Below are 10,560 nucleotides of genomic sequence, written 5' to 3'. Positions count from 1 at the left end.
GCTCGGCGGTGCTCGGTTGCTCAAATGCTCGGCGAGTGTGCACGAGCGGCGTGGCGGAGGCGAGAGGACTTTGGGGATAGTATCTCGGAGAACGTTGTTTCGTTGACATGTGGGGCCCGCGGTTGATGGAGGAAGGAGAACATGCGGGGCCCTCCCCCTATCTACCGCTTGCTGCAACCGCTGGCAACGCATCGCTCATATGGGCCAGCCCAATTACCGGCTGAACCGTTTCTGACTTGGGCTACCAATCTTTTTCGGATGGAGAGGAGGATCCCTGTACCGCGCGTGGTACGGACTGGCCCAGTTAAACGGTGTGAGTTATTTTCAACTCTGTTTAATCATTTTTTTTCTGTTACTGTTTCTTTTTCCTTTTTCTTTTCTTTTCTGTTTCCTTTTCTGTAATATTCGAAAATGTTAAGATTTAAAAATTGTTTTTTGAAAACTGTGGAGATTTAAAAAAATTAAATTAAAAATGTTCAAAACTAAAAACATACAAATTTGGAAAATGTTCATGTTTAAAAAATATTCAAATTTTAAAAAATTTAGGGTTTAAAATGTTTAAATTTAAAAATTGTTCAAATCAAAACTGAAAAATTTATGAATTTTTAAAAATGTTTCATTAAAATAATTTGAAAAATGATCATTTTTGCAAAAAAAATCAGATTTGAAAATTTCTCAATTTGGAAAAAACTCCCTTTTAAGAAAAAAAGTTAGTTTTAAAAAACAGAACTACAAACCGAAAAAGAAATAAATAAGAAAAGGAAACCACTGCCCGCCGGCGGCAGTGGTGGAGTGGCGGTGACGCCCCTCCCCTCCCCCCCACCCCCCCGATTCAAGAGTCCGACGACAAATGCACGACGACTATGTAGTTGAGATGGCCGATGGAACGAAACCACCGCCCGTGATCAAACGAAAGGGATCTACGGCGGTGGAGTGTGGGAAAGCTTTTTCGTAGACCATGGAAGAAGCGAACGACATGGATCTATGGCGGCAGGTGGTGGCGGCGGGGAAAGAGCTAAAAATTCAATTGTGCCATAACTTATACTCGGTCGGTGGTGCTGGATATGGGCTGCCCTAATCTGCACATATGCCACATCATGGGTCAAAAAACGGGGTGCTAGAAAATTTTATGAGGCCGGCCTCTTTTCCGGTATCTATGTTGGTATTCTTTTTAGCCAAAAAAGAGGGAAAATAATTGATATCTAGGATCTAATAGAGTTAGCGGTGTAGTGCTGAACTTCTCTTAGCCTCTGATCATCCTCCTTTATAGACTTTTGGTCTCTCTATGGTTCACTGAGAACAAAGTTTGTTTTTAGTAAAATGATGTCACCGCACCTAGGTTGTAACCAAGCAAATTTAACGGTTCCAAGGTATTTTTCCAAGTGTGTGCGTTCATAGGGGTGAGTGTATGCGCGTGTATGTGAGCGCCTGCGTTTGTACTGTGTTTCTCAAAAAAAAAAAGGTATTTTTCCAAGTTATATCCTCACTTGAAAAAAATAAATCAATTGCAACTCCACCTACAACTGAAATACACGAATCATGATGCAAATTCGATGTTATAGGCTTCGTCCTAAGTCTAGTGAAAACTAGCAATTTGAATAGACTTTTGGCCAAACAAAAACAAAAACAAAAACATAGCTTCCTCATCCACGACGGTACGATTGCCGAACCCAACGTAGCGGATTGCTCACCCACCTACTACGCTTCAACTGGAGTTCCGATTGAAGTATTGAACCCACAACCCATCTTCCCCGAAGGCCCGAAGTGCTGGCGCCACCGCGCACCGCATGAGCACGTACGCCATGATTAATGGCGCGGCGGTTGGCCGGCCGGCCTTGTCGGGCAGCCCTCGATTGATCGATTTAGCTTTTTGCGACGTGTACGTCGGTCTGTTCCGGAAAAGCGACGCCTATTCATTCCAATTATTAGGAGGAAAAAAGCTCCGCCCACCTTACGCATTCAGCGCGTCCCCATGCATGCCACCGACAATTTGCTAACTAAACCCCGTCGGCCGTCGCTAAGCAGAGCTATCTGGTGGCTGCAGTTCTCAGGCAAGCACAGCGGAAGCACTGCTTCCGTGCACTGTCCAGGAAGAAGTGGTTAGATACCGCCAGACATCGGTTCAGACGTAGTGTCGGCTGATGCTCGTTTGGCAAATGCCAAATGCCACCAACAACCGAGAAATCGCGCTGTGGACTGAATTTTTTCTTTTGGACGGAAGGTTCGAGAAGAGCCATTGCACGAAAACACTTTTTTTTACACTGATGAGTATCTGAGTGGTGAACTTAGCAGTACGTGGCAGTTTCAGAGAAAGCAAAGATAGTAATGAAGTGGAGGTTTAGCTTTGCTTTGCTTGCAATGCATGCAAGGTGCCCCGGCCGGCCTCCAAAATGTTGTCATCACTCTTGCCCATGATACAGTGCGAGGTCGAACGAAAGGTGGAGTAGGCTCAATTGCGGTGCTGCTAGCTATCTGCTGGAAATGCACTAATGCATGCATGTCGAATTAAACTTAATCATTGTACTCGAAGTGAGCCCTAGCGAGGCTAAGCAAGAAGAGGCTCTTAAGACTCATGCGATCCAGCCTGTCCACGGAGACTTCAGGGACAGCTCTAGTTTGCGACCGTTTGAGAGTCCCTGTCAGGTGTAGCCAGGAGGAGTAGCTCAGTGGTTAGAAATGGGTTAAAATCCTTGTGAAAACTATGGCATTGGTGTAGGATAGCTGCTAGTTGATCTGTGCTGTTCCTTCCTCCAAAGGTGAAGTGTAGGACGTCGGCTGTAGCAGCAGCCTAATTGGTGGTACTAGTCGATCGCCGATGCTTTCGGTTCTAATTAAGGGGCTAGATTGGTGGGTGAGTGCTCCTAATTGAACAGTCTAAAGCTGTCATGGCGCCGAACGACGTACGGGAGAACCGCCGCCAGCAGTTGTCGGTCGCTGCGGAAATTTCGATCAACGGCCTCGATCGCGTCGTTCAGCGTCCAACTTGCTTCAAGCTTTGAGCACACCACGTTGCAGAGAGCCTTCGTCCTCCTCACGTGCACGCATAATTCAGAAGCGGTAATTAAGGCGCTTCTCTATCGTTCTGCATTCTCTCGTGCAAGCGATTCACTCCGTACCGTTAATTTCTCGAAACCACGGCATTGCGTAGCTTGTTACCCCAGGAGTTTCTCCAAGGTAAAGCGTGCGAGATTCAGAGTGCGACAATGGCATCTAGGGACGATCTTGGTAGCTCGCATGAGTTTTTCTCCACTCAACTAAGATGGTTGTACTCAGCACGCGGGCGCGTTCAACCTCTTAAGAAGATGCATTTTTTTGTGGGCTATACCATGGGGGTCTAGCAAGTTCGGGCCAGCACGAATCTTAAAGCATTTCAAAAGGTCACCGGATCAGGTTCCACTTCTAATGCCTCAACGGCCTTTCCTCCTGGATTGTTCCGGGCAAAAACGCGTGGAAACTATTGTTAGGTAAGTTATTTTTGTTAGATTAGCCAACGACTAGGGTAGATCCTATGCGGGTAGGTGCTGTTGATGTTCATGCTTTTGAGATCTGGAGAGAGAGATCGAGAGGGAGATAGTGTACCTTCTCCTTTAGAGGATGAACCTTCGGACGTCGACACGGTGGCGACGGCAGTGGCGTGGGTGAGGTCGTGACGGCGGCGGCAGAGCTTCTCGTCGGCGCAGCGCTAAACCCTAGATTAGATTGGTTTGTCGGTGGTGCGTATGGCAACGTTGTGAACCTCGTACTGCGAGCCGCCGGCCCCCACCTCTCTTTATAGCGCTGGCAATAGGGGCCCACGAACCATAACGGGTTGGGCGCCCCCGATCAGGGCGCAGGTCAAAGGGGCCCGGTGGGTCATTGGGCCCACTCGGGAGAGAGATCAATCTAACATTCTCCCCCATGATCTCAACTTTACTTTTAACTTTATACTTTCAATTTATTCATTTAATTTTGGATCAGTCCAAATGGCATGTTTCATCGTCACAGCTCTATTGCTGATAGAATCAGACAGCCACAATACACTTCTCTGTTTTGAAACAAATTCTTTAACTTTTGGGCCTCTTATGATCCAGGATAGGTAAGACTTTTCCTTAAACCCATGCCGGCTACGTGTTCCTTGAACACGCTGGGTGGTAAGCCTTTCGTTAGCGGATCCGCAAGCATATCTTTTGTCCATATATGCTCGAAACTTACAGTTTGATCCTGGACCTTGTGTTTCACAACATAATACTTAACCTCAATCGGTTTCGTAGCATTAGTCGACTTGTTGTTGTGAGCATAAAATACTGCAGGCTCCTTGTCGCAGTACATCTTTAGTGGTTAGTCAATACAATCTACCACTTTCAAGTCGGGTATAAATTTCTTTAACCATAATGCTTGCCCCGTGGCTTCATAACATGCTATAAATTCTGCATACATCGTGGATGATGCAACTATTGTCTACTTGGAGCTTCTCCACAAAATAGATCAACTTGTGAGAGTGAATACATATCCAGATGTGAATTTTCTATCATCTTTATCTCCCGCAAAATCTGTATCTGAATACCTTCTTTTTTCTAGGGAATCAGATCTTCTGTATGTTAGCATGTAGTTCTTTGTGCCTTTCACATAACGCAATGTCTTCTTTACCATTTTCCAATGTTCAAAACCTACATTTTCTTGATATCTACCGAGTACTCCTGTGATAAAAGCTAAGTCAGGGCAAGTGCACACTTGTGCATACTGTAGGCTTCCAATGGCTGAAGCATATGGAACCGCTTTCATTTGATCGAGCTCGTATTGATTTTGGGAACTTTGAAATTTCCCAAAACTATCGCCCTTGACTATAGGGGCGGGTGGGGCATTGCTCTTATGCATATTATACTTAGTTAGAATCTTTTCTAAATAATCCTTTTGAGATAGTCCTAATACTCAATTCTTCATATCTCGGTGAATTTCTATGCCCAAAACATATGATGCTTCACCAAGATCTTTCATATCAAAATTTGAGGACAGTAACTTCTTCGTCTCTTGCAGTGTACCTTCTCCTTTAGAGGATGAACCTTCGGACGTCGACATGGTGGCGACGTCAGTGGCGTGGGTGAGGTCGTGACGGCGGCGGCGGAACTTCCTGTCGGCGCATCGCTAAACCCTAGATCAGATTGATTTGTCGGTGGGGCGTATGGCAACGCGGTGAACCTCGTACTGCGAGCCGCCGCCCCCACCTCTCTTTATAGCGCTAGCGGTAGGGGCCACCAACCATAACGGGTTGGGTGCCCCCGATCAGGGCGCAGGTCAAAGGGGCCCGGTGGACCATTGGGCCCACTCGGGAGAGAGATCAATCTAACATTCTAGCCTTCGCGGAAACTGAACCTGTTATTTGGTTAAGTGTAAAACGTAGGATGTAATAACCTATTATTCGAGTGATGAATGAGGAGAGCCCCTTAGGGCACTTCATATAGGGGATGGGAGAGGAGAGGGGGGCGACCAAGGGGCAGCAGCCGCCCCTCCTCCCTCCATACGCCGCCGGCCCCCCTAGGGTTAGATTTTGGAGCGGACGGCCCACCCTTCCCCTAGGGTTCGACCAACACCCCCTCTTATTGGGTTGCCCGATGGTGGACCAATTAGGGAGTTTCCTATTTGTTTCTTAAAATTAATTATTTAATTCATATAATTAAATAATCAACATATATTCAAGTCTTCGAACTATTCATTGACCTCGGAACTTATTCCGATTCTTTTCTGGAACAATTCCGGTGTTCTCTTCCTATTCTCGAACAATACTGAATCATCTCGAAGCGTCGTATACCCTTAAGTGTGCCACCCTACGGGTTCGGAAATGCGTAGACATGATCGAGGCGATTCTCTGATCAATAACTATCAGGGTTCTGGAAAACCATAACGGTCATATGCAACCACGAATTAAGTTTATCGTTTGAACCTCAACGTCGAGTCCTATTCCTGTTGTAACACGATACCTTTGTTTGTCCAAGACTTTAATCTTCGGTATCCGCTATACCTTTGTTCTATCTCATTACCGACAATCACAATTCCACTCGTCATCATAATATCATATCCTTTGTGACCTAGTCACTTGCTTGCAAGCGGTGTTGATATGATATTACCGAGTGGGCCCTTTGTCGTATCGATCCATCAGGGGATGTACAAATTCCGCTCTTGACTCATAGTCCTCAACCCATTCCATTGGCATACTTGAGTATCACCTTTATGACTACCATATTACGGAATACCTGTTGATGATATCAAAGTAGCTGCAGGTGGTACTGATTAAATATAGTCTCATGTTCTAAGGATTAGGTTACAACATTTCATGACAATATCGCAATGTTGAACTTTGTGACTTGATCACATTGCAATACCTAATGGGTGTGTGTCCATCATGTTCACTAACATGACTCCATTATTAATGACTACTTACTCACATGATCAGGAAATCTTGATCATCTTATTAATCAATGGACTATATCTATAGGGACGGGATTTTGTTTACATACCACACGTGCATTAATGTTTCCGCTTAATACAGTTATAGCATGGCATAAAACTTATGATGAACAAATACAGATATGATAAAGAAAAACATCTTTATTTATTTTCCACTAAGGCACATATCCAACAACACACATGTGCAAACATATTCTCCACACAACCAAGACAAATGCGCAAGCAATGTGTTTGCACCCAGGACAAGGTCATATAGAGAAGCCTTTGCATTAGATTGTGCGACATTTTATTAATCCGGTAATGCCAAAAAAACACAGAAAAAATCAAAATAGGCAGCCTCATATTTACATAGCACACAAAAATCTAAGTGACTAGTCCTTCAAAACCAAGGAGCATGCACTAGCAATGTGTGTTTGTTCATGGAACTAGGTATCACAAGATCATCCTTTGACACATGGTGGCACAAAATTTAACCATTGGCCGACAACAATAAAACACATGCAAAAATAACATATTTGGGACCCTCATAGTGCGCACAAAAGTCGAGAGAGGATCCTGCAAGATCAAGTAGCATCGGTATCAATGTGTTTGTGCATGGCACTAGATATTAGACGACCAATCCTTTAACACATGATGCTACAGATTGTAATCATCGGTCGATGCATGTCAATCTCAAACTTACATTGGATGCACAATTCACATATATGGTGCTAGCAAACTAAGGACGATGCACAACATTTGTGTTTGTACAAAGTACAAATTTCCACAGCACCATCCCTTCAAAGACCGGCCAAATTCAGTAACCAAGATTAGTTAGAATTTAATCAAAATGCCTCATAAAGCAATAACACTCGGTCAAGCTAGAGATGATCCCTTAGTAGGAGGGTCCATGCACAAGTAACTAAGGGATTATACACAACACTAGGTATTGAGGGACATCCCTAGAACTTAACTTTGATACGGATAATCATTGGCAATTGGATAATAGTATGGAAAATTTACAAAAAAAGTCGCCTCATAGAACATAGCATACACAATACAAAGAGATGATGCTATCGTAACCAAGGACCATGATCAAAAATGGTATTTTTTTCATATCACTATGTTCGACAGGAACATTCCTTTACCCATAAGTGCTACACATTGATCCCTTAGTTACTTGTGCAAAAATCATCGGCCTCACATCAAATCTTAAACAGTGCAAAATTCCTCAGATTTTGCTTCGATCAAAGCCTAAGCGACACATTTGGCCAGCTCGAACAAAATATAACCCTACATCGAATGAACATAGAGGTAGATCTGCACATTACGACACCCATAGAGATAACAGAAGAACAAGTACGACGATAATCACTCATATCAACGGAAAATTAACCGTGGTAGTTAAGATCTACCACGCAAGTCATGAGTAAGCACGGAACAATCCTACTAATTTCAGATCTACGACCCTACAATCATCTTTTGAGCGGGTTTAGGGATGACTGCCATTGACATAGGTCGGGAAGTAGAACTTGAGGTGCGGACGAAGAGCATTGTCGGCTTCGATGAAGGCTTCCCGAGAGAGGGTGCGCCGGTCATTGTCTGCTCTTCCTCCGGTGCCGGTCAGAGTGGAGCTATTCGATCTACCGGCAACACTGCAATCATCGACATCGGAAGAGGAGAGAGCGAGCGTGAAAGGGCGAGTGAGAGGGGAGAGCGAGGAACCAAACACGAGCTTCTAGGAGAGCAGACGTGCATTTGTTTGGGCATGAAACCCAGCACGTACAAGCGTCGTTATGCTCGGCCGATAGCTACCCACGAACCCCTGCCATGAGTCGCGCTGTGGGAGCACGCGTGGCGTGCACTGTATATCTGGCCCTGCATCGACCGATTAGGCCGGAGAGCTGGAGAAGGACCCCACTAGGGCTGTGTAAGAAGGTTCATTTGCTCTGTAATGCGAAGGTGATTTGATCACGTGCTCACCATCAGGTCAGTTTCACGCACACCATTGTCAGGCTATATAACGCCGCACCAGCCCTGGCCACCTCCATTGCATAGCCACCCAGTACCAGTACAAGAACACAGAGCAGAGCACGGCAAGAACAGTGAGCCAGGCGGGCGCGAGAAGAGTCCGTGAGGGAAGCTAAACAGCAATGGCGCTCGTGCCTCTCCTCCTCTCGCTCCTCCTCGTCTCCTGCGCCGCGCAGTCACCTGCATCGTCGCCGTCGGCGTCCAAGGCTACTCCTACTCCTGTCAGTGCCGCCACGCCGCAGGCATCTGCGGCAGCGCCGACCACGGCCAAGTCGCCGCCGCAGGCCTCGGCCGCCTCGCCGTCACAGGTCTCCGCCGCGCCACCGACAACCGCAGTGTCGGCGCCACAGGTGTCTGCCGCGGCGCCGACAACCGGCGCCGCCTCGGCACCACAGGTCTCCGCCGCACCGCCCACAACCGCTGCCGCCTCGGCGCCGCAGGTGTCTGCCGTGTCGCCAACAACCTCTGCCGCCCCGGCGCCAAAAGTGTTTGCCACGTCGCCGTCCATCGCAGTGTCGGCGCCACAGGCGTCTGCCGCGCCGCCAACTGTGCGGTCCGCCGCCGCGCCGTCGCTGGTGTCCGCGGCCGCGCCAACCGTGGCCGCATCGGCTCCGCAGGCCGCCACGGCGGCTCCACCGACAACGGCTGCCTCTCCACAGTTGGCTGCCACGTCATCTCCGCCAACAAGCGCGGCCTCTCCTTCACTAGCTGCCACGTCACCTGCCACCTCCTCGGCTCCCGTCTCCGCACCCCCTCTCGCAGCGACCGCAGCCTCTCCGGCGACAGCGCCTACCGTCGCGGCGCCGACTACGGCCACATTGCCCCCAGCGGCCTCACCAATGGCTATGCCACCGACAACCGCGCCTACCGCATCGGCACCGTCTCCCCTGTTCATGGTCCCGGTCGCGTCGCCGGCGACGGCCCCGGCACTGGCTCCGAGCGTCGATGCCCCGACTCCGTCGCCCACGTTGGCACCAGAGCTCGCGCCCATCATGGCACCAGAGCTGGCTCCCATCATGGCACCAGAGCTCGCGCCCATCATGGCACCAGAGCTGGCTCCCATCATGGCACCAGAGCTCGCTCCCATCATGGCACCCGAGCTCTCGCCCATCATGGCCCCAGAGCTGTCGCCGCTCGGCTCGGCGAGCCCCTCGCTGTCGCCCGCGTTCGCGCCCATGGCAGAGGAGGACTCTGCCGCGGCGAGCTCGCGCGCCGGCGTCGCCGCGCTTGTGGCCTTGGCTGCCACAGGGCTCGCGGTCTTGTTTTAAGCAGAGGTGTTTTACTTCCGTGTTGTTGTTATTAGTGTTTACGCGAGCGTGTCATCCTTGGTGTACGGCACATTGGTTATTTATTCCTTCTTATACATATCATATTGATTATGGATCGGCTGCTACTTTTGAGTTTTGACGAGTAAATTGTAGTGATTTGCTCGCGTGGTCTGGAATGCAAACGAAGATTCAGAAGCTTGGACACAGTTGCAATGCGTGAAAATTCGTTGCGCATGTGTACGCTGCAAACCCATGCACACGCCACTGTGTCAAATGAAAATCACGGACCGACACTTAGACGTGGTCTTCAAGACTTTCAACGGTGCAACACGGACAAACGTCAAAGTGGAACCTGATAGGTGGCGCTTGGTTAGGCTTTTTCACGGTGATGTGTTTGGCTCTTTTGGAGCCGGTTTCCCCTTTTGTTTGCAGGTACACGAGTAGCCTATGGTTGGAAGAGTACCACATCTTGTTGGCATATATGATTGATACATCTTTTCGAGGTGTATTACTGAAAAAAATAACTTCATACCTGACGGCGAGACATGTGAAACTTCTATCATGAACTTTTTCCCGCGTCCACAATGTATATGGACACGATATGGCATGCCATACCATGCATTCCGCTGCAAACAAAAGCTGACGAAACGAGAAAAGTAATGCACCCAAATCATTCAACAACCCAACCCACTCACCACTCCACTATATTTCACGGATCACACGATGAATGAGATACACAACTCGCGGATGTATCATACTACTCACAACTAAGAACTTAAGGACGAAGAAAAGCGGTAATGGGTGCATCCATGTCCTCGATCAATTGGTGAGCTTAGAGGAC

General features: G+C 47.9%; 1 protein-coding gene across 1 annotated transcript; it reads left to right on the top strand.

Annotated features, from left to right (window-relative positions):
* Window positions 1-8,496: 8,496 nt before the first annotated feature.
* Window positions 8,497-9,719, top strand: LOC124670402 (calphotin-like). The gene has a single exon (XM_047206910.1). It carries the CDS (start codon window positions 8,574-8,576, stop codon window positions 9,717-9,719), a length of 1,146 nt encoding a protein of 381 aa, XP_047062866.1. The 5' UTR covers window positions 8,497-8,573.
* Window positions 9,720-10,560: the final 841 nt, after the last annotated feature.

This window comes from Lolium rigidum, chromosome 7 (genome assembly GCF_022539505.1).
Source record: "Lolium rigidum isolate FL_2022 chromosome 7, APGP_CSIRO_Lrig_0.1, whole genome shotgun sequence".
In the NCBI taxonomy this organism is placed as follows: domain Eukaryota; kingdom Viridiplantae; phylum Streptophyta; class Magnoliopsida; order Poales; family Poaceae; genus Lolium; species Lolium rigidum.
This window is presented reverse-complemented; position numbering and strand designations above follow the sequence as displayed.